The sequence below is a fragment of the Triturus cristatus genome, chromosome 1_1 (assembly GCF_964204655.1).
Source record: "Triturus cristatus chromosome 1_1, aTriCri1.1, whole genome shotgun sequence".
Lineage (NCBI taxonomy): Eukaryota > Metazoa > Chordata > Amphibia > Caudata > Salamandridae > Triturus > Triturus cristatus.
Genome location: NC_140579.1, coordinates 239,251,043 through 239,266,928, shown reverse-complemented (window position 1 = coordinate 239,266,928; position 15,886 = coordinate 239,251,043). Strand labels below are relative to the sequence as shown.

Here is a 15,886-nt window from a genome sequence, read left to right as displayed (position 1 = left end):
GACCCTGTATTCACCTTTATCCAAAGATTAGGGGAGTGTCCAGATCAGAGCCCACCAATGAGAGTTCAGGCGGGAAAGGGTGGCTACACCCTCTCCCCTTTGTGTGGTTTCCCGCCTGGGCAGGGGACAGGATGCCCCTGAACCGGTTTGAGGCGGTGTATGCAGAAGTAGGCACTGGAGAAGCCTACATGCAAGTCTGAAAGACATCCTATGGTGCATCCACCCAGTTCCAATCCACATAGTCTGTCTGGGGAGGTGGGAGCACCTCCCTGCAACAAGATCCCTATTGTCCAGCTGCCGTGGCTGGAGTTCTGCCCAGCAACAGGCAGCCAGAGTCGTGTGGGTGGCGGGTAGCATCCATTTTGTACTACGTGTGCACTTTTAAATTGGTGTCTAAAATCTGCCGCTTTTACCATATCGCCCCTCTAGCAGGGGGGAATCATTCCCCCATTCCCATGGTTGGATTGGGGGTATGATTCCTACATGTTTGACACCAAACACGACATGGTTCTGTGCAGCCACTCTCAAGTTATCACACTATCGCGATTACTTATAATGCGGTTAAGAGTATATGGTATGGCTGCACAACAAACAACCCAGCAATAGTTTTATGAAGAGTGCATATGGGGCCCTACTCAGGTAGGGGTTCCCCCTCACACATATCTCAGCACCCTGCCTTGTAGGATTAGCAAGGCCTGCCTTAGGGGTGACCTATGAGGATATATGTGTTGTATTAAGTGGGATACAGGATACCTATATCCCTGAAAGGGGTGCGAGCACCACCTTACCCAGACTACAGTAGTGGTCTGGTGGTGTCAGTTTGTATGGCTGTCCCAGGGGTGGCACAATAAGTGCTGCAGCCCCTGGTAGGCCTCTGAGGGACCCATGCCCTGGGTACCTAGGGTACCATCTACAAGGGGCTGACAGGGTGTCCTCAGTATCCAATTGGTAGGTACCTAGGGTACTCACATCAGTTTAGAGAGGAAGCAGATAGGCAGGGGTCCTGGATAGCAGGATCCCAGCCAGACTAGTCAAAAACCATTCAAATACCAGGCAAAAAGTTGGGGGCAACCATATAGTCAGATTCCACCTTCCTACTTAACCCCTCCACACCCCCCCCCCCCCCACGAAAGGAGATAAGGCTAACCTTGTCCAGATAAGCCTTTATTTCCTGAGTGGCCATATAAGGAAGAACCTGCACTAGCATGGTTGCTCCCTGTCTCATGGTCCACTTGGGAAATCCTACCCCAAGGGGTTTTAGAGTTTCTCCAAAGTCTAGGGGAATTACCTGTATTGGGTTTTGGTACAGAAGCAGGCTGGTGGGGTGTCTGAGTCTGGAAGTGAGGCCCTATTTGGGGTGGTCTCAACCTCCTCAGGTCACTAGTCACCATGGAAGCCTTTCTGTCCATGACTGTGTCGTATCTGGCCCTAAGGGTCAACCTCTGGCTGCCTACAGCTGGGGGTTGGGTCCCTCTGGTTGGAATAGTGAAGGGCACTGGAAGGTTTGGGGCAACTATGCTCCAGGTTTCACTGTGCCCAACAAAGTCCATCTGGGGGGTACCTGTATCTAGAGGTAAGGGGGATCCCTCAGTTTGTGGAGGAATGGTCACCTGGCTAGAACTACTCTGCTGGGTGTCCCTAATCTGCTGATGAGGGGGTTCCTCTGGACAGGTGTCCACTGACCTCCCTGACCTCTGCAGCCCTGGGCTGACTGAGGCCGGGTAGAAAGGGGCAGGATACCTGCTCCAGACTGGGTACCACCTTGGGAGGATCCCCTGCCATCAGAGCTGTGGCCAGGACAGGCCTGACTACTTATGGGGCAGTTACTTCACAAGGGGCTGGATCGGTTCCCTTAGGAAGCTGACCCTTACCTTTAGTCTGGTGGGGTGAGGACTGTTCCTCACCCCCTATGCTCTCTGTTTGGGTGGAGTGATCCATTGTTTCAGGCTTCACTCCCTTTATTTCTTCCTGGAGTGGAGGTGAGGCCCTCAGGGTCCCATCCACTCTCTCAGGGATGCCTAACATTCTTAAATGGGCATTGTGGTCTACCTCAGCCCAGGCTGAGATTTCTAGGTCATTCCCTAGTAGACAATCTACAGGTAAGTTGGGGACACTGCCACTCTCTTTGGGCCAGTGACCCCTCCCCAGCTGAGATTTACCACTGCCATGTAAATGTGGCAGCCATTGCCATCCTGGAATGGTAAAACAATAAGTGACCGACCTACTTTCGCGTTACAGGACGGACTCCTCAGGTAAACCTTCTTGCCTATTAAATTCTGTACTCTGCATAACAGGCCACCTATCTCTCCCCACTGTTTTCACCATTGGGGCACTCCCTTAGGGCTCTTGACTCAACTCCCTCTTCTCACATAGATCCATATCAACATACCTCAACAACGGTTTACTTCCCCCTCACACAGCCACCTGCCTCCACAATCCTGTCATAACTCAGAACACTGACCCATCTAGCCCTATACGCTTTTGAGCCCCATATCATAGCACTAACTACGCCATATCATGGAACTCACAGCCACACACACCTACACCATCATTTACCCCCCCAACTTATCTAAAAAAGCAGCCAAACGCTTTAAACACAATCTCATAAAACTTCATCCTGAAACACCCATCGCTGATCCCTACTTCTCAATGCATAATGGGCACACCACTACTGACATCATTTTCCATACGAAACGAAGAGCGCAATGGAGGAAAGCCTTCCTTACCTTATTTACGATCTCCTCCACTAGGAAATCCGCTCACGGTCTAGTTATTTACATGTCCCATTCCCAGCTCTTTCACGCGACAGCTACCATCACCATCTACAATAACGGCACCATCCTCATGCAATCCACGGACCATAATTTAAACCTCCTGGATAGCATCTTCCCCATTATTAAAGAGCAAGTGTCGAAATCCCAAACTGCTACCCAGGCCATCTTCTCCATAACCACACAAAGCACCCCACCATCGCCTTCCACTGACAGCCATGTCACATCACCATCCCCACCTCTACCTCCATTCGATTTAGACGCTACTTCCAGCCAAACTACCCAGGACTACAACACGCAGCACATCATCCTAGCTAACACTCCCCCCAACCTTGCTCCGGTATTCCAACCTAGCACTACAGCGGTAGCACCCGCTCAAATTACAGACAACCAAGCCCCCTTATGTTCGAGCATAGTTGTTCCACTTGTCAACATACTCCCCCCCCCCCCCCCCCCCCCCCCCCCATAACCAACACTCCAGCTACCCCATCGACGTTACCTTGCACAGTTAGCCCTCAGTCCAGCCCAACACACCTGGCTCAAATGTCAGAACATAATAATACTCTCCATCTCCACGTTGAGGATATGCCACCACCTGAGCTCCTTCTACCCCCAAGTACACCTCCTACAGCCTTCCACATCAACAGCTCAACCTTCCACGTCCCCTCACCATCCTTTCGCGCGTGCTACACCTCCTCCCACACCACCCATACCTGCACTAGCCCACAAACCCAACCAGACCTCAACGCACCCAGTCACATCCACATTACAGACCACAACACTACTCTTCAACACTCCAGACCCTAGATTTGATGAGATCATGAGCGCATTACATCAAATCAAAGAAGAACTCCAAGCATTTAAGGAGTTGATTTCTAAACAACCATGGCTCGCTAGAATTACTAGACAGCCCAATGCTAGCTGATCCTTGATGCACCCAACAAACACCTCTATGCCGTTCTTACCCAGGTGGAAATCAGTTCCCGCCATTAATAATCCAACCTACCCACGCCGAAGCACCAGTTCGCTTTCAGAGTTGGATCTACTATCTCTACTTCACTCATATGCCCCTGCCCTCATGAACCCTATCACGCCCTCGACAATTCCAACAATCCCCCTCAACCCACACAGGCCCATCAAACATAACACTAGAGGCGTCATTGACAACAACTTAAAAAGAGTCCCCCTCACTCAAGAAACTACTTCATCCCTCATCACGCCCCGCCTCAAATGCATCCTCTTAAATTGTAGATCGGCGGCTAGACACGCTGCAGATATAGCCGACCTCATTCTCTCACAAGATCTCGACTTGATACTGCTTACTGAAACCTGGCTAAATGAATCCTCCTCTCCTTTCATTGACATACTAGTACCTACTAACTATAACATCATCAGATTGGATAGAACTGATAAAACAGGGGGAGGCATCGCATGTATACACAGGAGTAGTATCTCAGTAAACAGATCACTTACACCGGTATTCCCCTCCTGCGAGTACATATGCCTCAACATCACCAGTAATGACAAACCACTTTGCTCCTTACACACGATATATCATCCACCAGGTGACAATCTGGCCTTCATTGGGCACGTCATGGAAATGGTATCAACAAACACCGGGCGCCAAAATACACAAATATTCTTAGGCGACTTCAATCTCCATTGGAATGCCCACCATGATGTAGGGGTGAATAGCCTCAAAAACTTCTTAGAGGACCTAGACCTTACCCAAATATGCAACAGCCCCACACACGACAAAGGATCAATACTGGATATAATAATCTCTAAAAGAGATTGCACTCAGCTAGTCTCGATCCAACCTTGTGACTGGTCAGACCCTCATATCATTACCTTCTTTATTAAGGAAGTAGTGAAACTGAACTTGGTGCAACCCACAAGACCTAAAGTCTGGAAAAGAGATACAAAAAAAAATAAACCCGAACACCTTTCCATCACCCAGTTACAACCTACTCATGCCTCCCACGGGATCGTCGGAAGTCCATGACCTTACCAATCACTACCTTAATTCCATGACCAGGATATTAAATGAGGTAGCCCCCCTGCAACTTAAGAGAGCCTCCATAAAGGACTCCAAACCGTGGTACAATGACACGCTCAACAATGACAGACGCTCTCTCCGAGCCTCGGAACGCACCTGGAGGTCAACTCCTTCAGCCAACCACCTAAATACACTAAGGCAAAAGAGAAACGCATATTTCAGAAAGATCAAGCGCACTAAAGCAGAATTCTTCAGCCACCAACTAGACCAGGCTAGAAATCGTCCCAAAAATCTCTTCGAACTAATTAAAACACAATGTAAGGACACAAATCATCGTCCACAACACTTAGACTGCCGGCAACCCAACTGTGAAGAATTATCTGCCTTCTTCACCCTGAAGACAGATAATATCAAGATTGATCTCCTCAATGATCTAACCCTACACACGGGACCGCACACAAAGTCATTCCCGGAAATGCCAATTGCACTGTACCACTTCCCATCACAGCCTAACCTTAAAAACGACGCCAACTGGTCATCCTTTTCCACATACTCCGAAGAAGCCATAAGTAAAATACTTGGGGACATGAACCCTGCCAATCACTTTGCCGATCCTCTACCCGCAAACGCCGTTAAAAACCTAACACCACTACTTCTGCCCCTCTGGACTAAGATCATAAACAGTTCACTTCAACAAGGCTGCATTCCGGACACCCTCAAAATGGGGCAGGTCTCACCCATTCTAAAGAAACCCACGGCTGACCCGATGGACCTAAACAATTTTCGCCCTATCTCAAACATCCCCACACTAGCCAAACTCTTGGAAAAATGTGTACACCTCCAACTGACAAGGCATATTGACCACTTTGACTTGCTGAATAAATACCAATCAGGATTCCGAGCAGGTTACAGTACTGAATCAGCCATGACACACATAATTGATGACGCGCTACAAATCCTGGATCAAAACGGAGCCTGCCTACTCATCCTGCTAGACTTATCCTCAGCTTTCGATACGGTCAAGCACGAGAACCTGTTGGATCTCCTGAAGCATAGAATGGGTCGATCAGGCGTAGTGCTAAACTGGTTTACCTCATTTCTCCAAAATCGAACACAACAATTCAAGGCCAACAACTCCCATGTCAAAACCCGTACCAGTTACACTAGGAGTAGCGCAAGGGTCCTCTTTATCCCCGACTTTGTTTAACCTGTTCATGGAACCCCTCCACGAACTTCTTCAAGCATCTAACGTGCACTACCACATGTACGCGGATGACACGCAACTATACCTCAAGATCAACACCTTAGAAGACATCAAACTGCTCAACACAACGCTGGGGGACACCCAGATATGGCTGGCAAAAAACCATCTCAAACTTAATGCCCAAAAAAACGAATTCCTGCTTATAGCTCCACCCACCCTAGTCCCTGTAATGCAAGAGTGGATAAAACACCTGACGGCACTCAATGTTCAACCAATCATCGTTGACTCAGCCAAATCACTGGGAATAACCCTCGACAGTAGCCTCAATATGCAAAAACATATCAGCAACGCTACAAAGGGAGCTAACTACCAGATTAACACACTGAGGAAGTTGAAACCTTTCCTTCCAAGCAAGGACTTCAAGCAAGCAGTACAAGCACTAGTTATCCCCAGAGTGGATTACGGTAGCGTCTCCCTCTACGGCCTACCCAAAGCAACTACGGCACCATTAAGAGCCTCAATCAACGCCGCAGCGAGACTCATCACCGGTTCTAAAAGAAATGTACACATCTCACCAGACCTCAAATCACTGAACTGGCTTCCCCTGGAAGCCAGAATTCATTTGAAGATAGCGTGTATGACACACAAAGCCATGCACCACAACGCACCTAGATATCTAACACAGAAGTTGACTATCTCTGGTGGGCTCAGATCTTCCAGAAGTGTGGAAAAACTATTACTAAAACCACAGAGATTCAACAAGAAAAAAACATATAACCGTACCTTCTCAGGAATGGCACCAAGAATCTGGAATGCTTTACCATCCGAAACCAGACTTAACCCCTCTATTGTCTCATTCAAAAAGGAAGTAAAATCAATTCTCATGGCCAAATTCACCTGATTAAGGCCCATTGGTTTGTGACGAACTAATACAGCGCGGCCATTACCCTGACTAGGACAAGGGACCTACTAAGCAATCTGGACATCCCATCTTCCTGTTGTTTGTCGCATGAGAATAGCGTCCTATTGTACCTAATCACCTTGCTTTTGTAACATGTTTTGTATATAGATGCTTCAATTCGTCTTTGGTTTATGTATAATACTTTATTTACTGTTAAGCGCTCTGATACCCTCAAGGGTCTTGTCCGCGCTCTATAAAACTTTCAAATACATACATAAATAAATAAATAAATAAATAAATAAATGGGATGGTCTGTCCTAATTCCATCAATATTGGTCACCTGGTAGCTAAACTCAGGTAAAAGCTGTTCTAGGGGCACTAGTCTCTTTGTCACCATGGTGACACTAGCCCCTGTGTCCCTGTAGGCCACAGCCTTCTGACCATTGATCATGGGCTCTTGTCTGTACCTGCCCAAGATATTGGGACTCATGGTAAAGTTGGAAAACCCCATGCCCCCATCACAGACTAGAGTTGCTTGTGTAGGGGACCTGGTTAGGCCACAGTCCTCCTGAGTTCCCCAAGAAAGCCCAACTAAGTTTTTGGGTGCACTCCCACCACCTGGGGGATTACTACTAGTAGTAACAGGAGGTGTTGGAGCTGCAATGGGAGGAACATTTTCTTTATTGCCATTCTTTGGACAACTGGAGTCAGTTTTCCAGTGGCCAGGTTGCTTACACACATGGCAATATGGTTTCTTATTGGAAGAGGAAGGATTTTGGGACCCACCCCCAGAACTGGATTTTTGGGGCGCTTCAGAAGACTTTTCTGTTTTATTATCCCCACCTTTCTCTTTGGGCTTTGTGGAATCTTTCTTCTGGTCACCACCTTGGTTCTTGGGCCTAATCCTGGTTCTGACCCATTTGTCTGCCTTCTTACCCAATTCTTGGGGAGAGGTCAGATCAGAGTCCACCAGATACTGGTGTAAGAGTTGGTTCTGACCGTTATTAAGAATCTGCTCCCTCATGATGAGATTGTACAATCCTTGATAATCATTTACTTTACTGCCATTTAACCAACCTTCCAGAGCCTTGGTAGCACAATCCACAAAGTCTACGCAATCTTGATTTTGTGCTTTCTGGGTATCTCTGAAATTTGACCTGTATTGGTCAGTGGTTAGACCAAACCCATCTATCAAAGCATTTTTCAAGATATAATAATCATCTGCATCCTCTTCCCTAACAGAGAGGAGCTTGTCTCTTTCTTTGTCAGCAAAGGAGAGCCATAAGATTGCTGCCCACTGCTCTACTGGGACCCTCTGAACTTTACAGGCCCTCTCAAGTGCAGTGATCCACTTATGGATGTCATCCCCTGTCTGATAGGGGGGCACAATCTTATGCAGGTTCCTATTGTCAGGAGCTTTCTCTCTAACTCTAGGGGTATTATTACTGCCACCAGGGGTCTCTAGACCCCATTTTCTTGAAGCTTTCTTAAGCTCCAGGGACTCCCTGTCTAATGCTAACTGTTCTCTTCTGAGCTGCAGCTTGGCTTGCTCAAACTGGATCAATCTACATTTCCTCTCTTGGGAGGATTCTCTTCTCTGAGAAGAGGCAGAGGTCCTTTTGGATCTCCCAGAATGGTTAGACTCCTCTGAGGGGGATCTGTTCCTTCTGTTTGGATCCACCACTCTCCCATTATGGATGGAGGGAGTGCCTCTTGGGCCATCACCTCCATTTTGTGAGTGGTCTGGTTCATCCAGGTCAAGTTCAACTTCCTCTTCCTGGTCCTCATCAGAGTCCACCACCTGGGTGTCCTCTTCTGTGGGATGCCCACCCAACCTGTCTACCCCTCAGACACTAGAGTCTGCTTGAAGTCTGCAATGAGCAGGATTTCCCTGAGACGTTGAGTGTTGGCACCTTTGTTTGTCTTCAGTTGTCTAGTAGTGCACATCTCCCTAAGCTCAGCAAAATAGAGGTTGTCATACTTGTTGACTGGGACCCTCTGTGGTCCTTCCAGGGCCTTATGGGCTCCTGAACCTAAAGACATTTCTAGTGTAGTGGTACTGGTGTATCTACCTACACTAGGTGTGGCCTACTGAACCCTTTCTTGAGTTGTAGTCAAGGTGTGCTAAGCCCTCTACACACAACTCCTAAGTTCAGTAGAACTTATTGTATTCTAAGCTTAAATTTATATGTACTTTTAGTACCAAGTGGCTTTCACTTTAGAAGTTTAATTTGTTATCTGGTAAAACAGTGGCAAGCTTGAATCCAACTGCTGCACATCAATGTGAGAAGTTTTCCTGGCATATGCTGTCCACTAGTTATAGGGGACACCTTGCACCAGTCCAAATCGACTCTTATGGTGATAGGTTAAAAGACAACCTTTAAAGAAAGCTATCCTAGTGGTAGCTGTGGAGAGCAGCCTTCAGGCTAAGTCTTGAAGGAGTGTTAAGCTTATTGTTTTACCATAGATAACCTCTTAAATAACCAAATGAAAGAGTAGTCCACACAGGTATATATATAAAATATATGTATTTATTCTAAGTATATTCCCACTAGTCTCTTTATGAGGCTGGAGGTAAAGATACAATTCAAACAAGCATTGATAGTTACAATAAATAGCACTGGAATCATAGGGCCCCGGGGGGGACCAAACCATATATCAAAAAAGTGGTATAAGAACCACAACAATTCTACAGACAATGCCTAGGGCATCTAGGGTCGCTGGCCCCTTGTGAAGCCACCCAAGGTAGTGAGGAAGGAGACCCACGGGAGACGCGTGCAGTGGCAGAAGCTACTGTCGGGATCTCTATTAAAGCCTATGGAAAATGTCGCGGTTGAATTTTACAAGATTAAAAACACTTCTAGCAGGAGTTCAAGTTCAAGACTTTAGAATTAAGCTTTTGAAGGGCCCACACCCACAAGAGTACCGAGGTACCACTGTTACCTGCCCCAGGGAAGCCGGGGGCATAGGTAGTTTTCGATGTCGGGTCGCGGGCTGATTTTCAATGGCAAAACGTGAAGAACTGCTGCTAGCAAGAAGCGTCGTCGATGTCGTGAAGATTGAAGATGTAGATCTTGAAGAGAAGGACCTGAAAGCAGAGGGGACAGAGTCTGGGTCACGGCACAGTGACCAGGGGGCTCAGGAGAAAGAGCCCTTCAATGTCTTGTGCTTCCAGGTGGAAGAGATGTAGCTTGGATCGTCAGCCACGGGGTCCAGGAGGCGTCAAGGAAGGCCAGCTTCTGGAGAGCGACTGTCCCACGAAGGATGAGGGTTGCTGCGGTGTTAGTGTCCGGATTGGATCCACTAAGCCTCGGCAACCGCAACCCACGCAAGAATCACAAAACAGCTACTGGTGCAGACCCACAAGATCTGAGCGAGGAGACTGAAGAGCAGGCCTGGAGCAACCAGGGGAACTCTTAGAAGTGAAGATTGACCTCCGCCAGGTCCCACCAGTCAAGAGACAAGGGACCGCGGGAGACAGCAATTTTGCGCCGGAGCGGGCTAGGGCGTCTATCTTTGGCACAGATGATGCTGAGAGGTTGGCTCACTAATTGGCCAAAGCACAACTTCCCCACTCGTCGGGGTCGGGTGCTGTGCAAGAGGTGGCCGGTGTCCTGGGGTATTGGGGATCTCAGAACCCACGGGGTCCACGGTGCTGAGCTTTGCTGTGCACACTCACTGGCCTCTGGGATGCTTGGAAATCCACCTCAAGGTAGGAAAGAGCCGTCGATGTCCGTAGGAGCAGCGAAGTTCCAACCGGGTCACTTGCAGTGTTTCAGGTGCCTGCCAAGCAGGGGGGTAACTCCTTTACCCCAAGGGAGATTTCTTCATTCAGCTGTGCTGCAGCAAGTCGAAGTTCAAGTCTGTACAGTCCAAGAATAATCTGAGGCTCTGGGGACCCTGTATTCACCTTTATCCAAAGATTAGATGAGTGTCCAGATCAGAGCCCACCAATGAGAGTTCAGGCGGGAAAGGGTGGCTACACCCTCTCCCCTTTGTGTGGTTTCCCATCTGGGCAGGGGACAGGATGCCCCTGAACCGGTTTGAGGCGGTGTATGCAGAAGTAGGCACTGGAGAAGCCTACGTGCAAGTCTGAAAGACATCCTATGGTGCACCCACCCAGTTCCAATACACAGTCTGTCTGGGGAGGTGGGAGCACCTCCCTGCAACAAGATCCCTATTGTCCAGCTGCCGTGGCTGGTGTTCTGCCCAGCAACAGGCATCCAGAGTCGTGTGGGTGGCGGGTAGCATCCATTTTGTACTACGTGTGCACTTTTAAATTGGTGTCTAAAATCTGCCGCTTTTACCATATCGCCCCTCTAGCAGGGGGGAATCATGCCCTCACTCCCATGGTTGGATTGGGGGTATGATTCCTACATGTTTGACACCAAACACGACATGGTTCTGTGCAGCCACTCAAGTTATCACACTATCGCGATTACTTATAATGCGGTTAAGAGTATATGGTATGGCTGCACAACAAACAACCCAGCAATAGTTTTACGAAGGTTGCAGAGGGGCCCTACTCAGGTAGGGGTTCCCCCTCACACATATCTCAGCACCCTGCCTTGTAGGATTAGCAAGGCCTGCCTTAGGGGTGACCTATGAGGATATATGTGTTGTATTAAGTGGGATACAGGATACCTATATCCCTGTAAGGGGTGCAAGCACCACCTTACCCAGACTACAGTAGTGGTCTAGTGGTGTCAGTTTGTATGGCTGTCCCAGGGGTGGCACAATAAGTGCTGCAGCCCCTGGTAGGCCTCTGAGGGACCCATGCCCTGGGTACCTAGGGTACCATCTACAAGGGGCTGACAGGGTGTCCTCAGTATCCAATTGGTAGGTACCTAGGGTACTCACATCAGTTTAGAGAGGAAGCAGATAGGCTGGGGTCCTGGATAGCAGGATCCCAGCCAGACTAGTCAAAAACCATTCAAATACCAGGCAAAAAGTTGGGGGCAACCATATAGTCAGATTCCACCTTCCTACAATAATGATGAGTGAAAACTTTACCCTTTGAGCTCCTTTCCCATATTCATCCCACAGCAGTCATGTCTTTAGGCTGCTCTGTCCAGCAATGGTTAAAGTTTCGCTTCTCTACACAATGCCATCGGTAATCCCATTGAAACAAACATGTGTTTTATAAATGCCACTGAGAAGCCATCTACAGGCAAAATGTATCAAGGGTCTTTTGCTGCTTAAGCAAAATAATTCCACACAAAAAGCAGTTCTCCCCACATGTTTTGGAACATGTTGTACCTCAATCCTGGGTGTTGTCTTGTTCAGCATTACATCCGTCCTAAAATGACAAACATTGTTTGAACTGGGGCTTTAGACCCTAAAGAGAGCAGCTGAGGGATTATTGCAATCTCTAAATGAAAATGTGAGCACCTAAGAGAGGATACATACCACAGCAAGGCATACAGTAGTCTAAACTCAATCCCAAATGACAGCTGTTTAAAATGAGTGAATATTTTACAGTTTTACAACACAACTTGTGCTACTCGGTGTAGGGAATAATATGAAAATTATGTTAATTGAAAAACATTGATATTCAATATTTAGAAACTTTAATGTATTAGCAGATGGTTTAGTGTCACTACATTAAATGCAGTTACATGGAGATATCAATATAAAGAATCCACTACCTCGATATAATCAATATTGAGAATACTACTACTGATACAGCCACTACAGTGAATAGGCTTAAGTACAAGGGTAAGTAAGTGTACTGTCATTAAACATAACCGTTAACCTTATGCTAACCCGAAATCCAAACTTGAGCCCAAACCTTATACAAACCATCACCCTAACAATAAGCCTAAACCTCTGGCTAAGCCATTCATAAACCCAACACTAACTCCACCACTACCGCTAGGCTTAACACTATCCCTTGCCTTCTGCCTAAACCAAGAGCAAATAATGTGCTATACCCTAAACTCAAATATAACACCTCTCCTAAAGTAATCATTAACTTAATAACCCTGATGTGTTCCTCATTCGATGTAATGGTTTTGAAAGTAGTGCTAATTTCATTTTGGTGACATCTATGCTATCGTAAATGGATGTAGTACATCCTCAGAGTATGGTGCACCAAGCAGATGCATTTGGAGCTTTAAGTCCCTTTTAATTGTGTTTTAAGTACATCCCTCTGTTATTAAGAGATGGGATTGCAGGAGTAAAGTGGGTCATACCGCAATGCTATTTGCCCTTCTTGTGACCACTCCCTGGAGGTGCTACACCTGGGTAAAGGTGGAGGCTGCATGAACGTTTTACAATTCCAGGATTCAACTAATGTATGCTTTTTAAAAATCTCAGTGCAGGGACATAACATAGCCTAGGTGTCGGAGCAGCCGAAAGACATTCTTCATTTCAAATATTTTCTACATTTCAGCTCCAGAAAGAAATCCCACAGGTGTACAGGGAAAGGGCAGCAAGAAGAATAATATGGAAATCGCCTGGACGGTAAGAAAAATTAGAGACTTGGGAGAACAGTGCTCCTTTGGATCATACAAAGGTTCCAGGTGGGGAGGGGGCATCGTGGTATGTTTTTGGCATTTGGATAGGGAGTGTCTCCCATCACTGTGACCTCTGTTTTCAGAGGTCCAGCTGTATCCTTCAATTCTGTAGTAGGGGATCTCTGTGTATAGTCATAATCTAGTGAATAGTCCCGCCCATGTGCGCGGACCCCGGAGCAATAACAATAATCTCTTAAGTTGTCAAGCCATGCAGACCTGCATCTACACTTAACAGAGAATTTCAAAGACAGATAGTGCAGCCTATATCCACAGGATACACTGTCCAGTACTTCAACTAGAAAGAATTCCACCAGCAACCACCAACAGCACTGCCTGTCCAGCTTTTTCCATAGAGAAAAACCTGCCTCTTCCAGCAAAAGCCTCTGGAATGATAGAGAGGAAGGAATGGACAGACAAGCCCCATAGGCTGCCATTATGTGGCTCAGAACAGGATACTGTGCCTTTAAGAAAACTTTCCAGAACTTTTCCAGTATCCCAGAATGCACAGCAGGTCCCTTTTACTTTCAGTTCTTTTTTCCGGCTCCTGCTAGCAGGACCCTGGAGCATTGAGCTCTCCCTTTTCAAGGGTTTATTGGTGATTTTTGTCAATTTTTCAAGTGTTTTAGTGTTGGGACTTCCTTCTGGTGCTGTCAACATGCCTGGCTTGTTCGACAAGTGCCCAGAGTGCGACAGGAAGAAGGCTAAGTCAGACCCACACAAGGTGTGTATAGGCTGCCTTCCCCAGTCCCATGTGCCTGAAGAGTGTGATATCTGCCACTCGTTCTCAGCCAGGACCCTGAGGGAAAGAATGAAGATCAGGCTCCAAGTCCTGGAGGACAGAAGGCTGAAGGCAAAAGGTGGGTCAGGAGGGGCTGATTCTGCCCATGCTGAGGCCTCTGGGGGGCTCCCCAGGGGCAGGAAGACCGGCAAACGCCCCCACTCTCCACCGGCGTCGATGACGTCGACTAAGGCGTCGAGAGGGATGACCACGGTGTGTTCACCGTCCCCCCAGGGCTCTGGGGAGAAGCGACTTCGACGTCGAGGGATCCGTCGTCGACGACTTTGGCATCATCTGCGTCGACGCCGTCGAGGCATTGACGTCGAGATCAGGCCCGGCGTCGGCGCTCGCCGTCGAGGGGAGGCCGGCGTTCGCCGTCGGCGAAGAGGAGGCGTTCGCCGTCGAGGCGGCACTCGCCGTCGCCATCGAGGCAGCACTCGCCATCGACGTCGAGGAGGCGATCGACGTCAAGGAGGTGATCGACGTCAAGGAGGCGATCGACGTCGAGGAGGCGCAGGGAGTCCCCGGGCTCGGGGTACTCAGTGGTATATACGCCGCCTCCGCCACCGCCACTAACGCCACCACCACCACCACCAACTCCTCCTCCTCCTCCGCCTCCTCCTGCTATTCCGCCTCGCAGTCCTTCGGGTCCACCACCGGTTCCGACACGATCGGTTTCGTTGCCCAGGTATCCGCCGCCGCCGCAGGGAACGCCTAGGCCGCGGTGCCAGGGTAAGCCACCGTCGCCGGGCCCGGTGAGGCCGGCGGACAGACCGAAGCCAAGAAGATCGCGCTCCCGCTCCGGACGGAGAGGGAGATCGCGGAGCCATGGGCGTTCGTCGTCAACATCGAGACGGCGCCACAGGAGGCGCAGATCTAGATCGCGCACTCGGTCATCTGCCAGGGACTTCTCACCGACGCTGTCGGACTCGCCTGGGACGAGGGTGTCGCCGGTTGACGATCTGGTCTCCTTTCAGGAGGTACTGCTGAGAGGTGCAGCCAAGTTGGGAATCACGGTGACGGTACCGACACCTACGACGTCCGTGATATTCGAGACGCTGCCCAAGAAGCACCTGTCTCGCCCCCTGCTGCCTCTCGTGCCGGGACTGGTGGAGCCCACTATGGAGTTGTTCCTCACTCCGGCAGTGACGAAATCCGCCCCCTCCCGGCTTATGAAGAAGTATCGGGCCCCGGACCCAACCTTTTTGAGGACGGACCCTAAGCCGGATTCAGTCATTGTGACGGCGGCGAGGAAGCAGCATGCTATCACCCCTTCATCGACAGTTCCGCCCGACAAGGAGAGCCGCTGGCTGGATTCGGCGGGCAGGAAGGTCTGTGGGACGCCTGCCACCACCATGAAGGCGGCAAGTGCCGGGGCTCTGTTAGGGCGTTACGACCGTGCCCTGTGGTAGTCTCTCTAGCAGTATGCGGAGCTGCTGCCTCGCGACAAGAGGGAAGACTTCTTGGAGACTTTGCGCGAGGGGATGCTGGTCTCAAACCAGGTGATCAGTGCGGCAGCGGATGTGTCCCTGCTGGCGGCGCATGGGTACTGTCATGGCGTCCACCAACGACGGCACGCGTGGCTTCGCCTTACCTCGCTCAAGCCGTAGGCTCAGCATAGAGTGGCCAATCTGCCTTTCTCGGGGGAAACCCTGTACGGCCAGCATGTGGACGACGAGATGGCCCGCATGAAGACGGAGGCAGAGACCCTGACC

At 49.1% G+C, this 15,886-nt stretch overlaps 1 protein-coding gene across 2 annotated transcripts in view; it reads left to right on the top strand.

Annotated features, from left to right (window-relative positions):
* The window catches only part of NFASC (neurofascin), a 1,241,670-nt gene that overhangs the window by 957,591 nt on the left and 268,193 nt on the right, over positions 1–15,886 (top strand). For both annotated transcript variants that reach the window (XM_085627649.1, XM_085627634.1), the window contains exon 21: positions 13,270–13,340. In XM_085627649.1, coding sequence (XP_085483775.1) covers positions 13,270–13,340 — 71 coding nt within the window. The remainder of the gene's footprint in view (positions 1–13,269; positions 13,341–15,886) is intronic.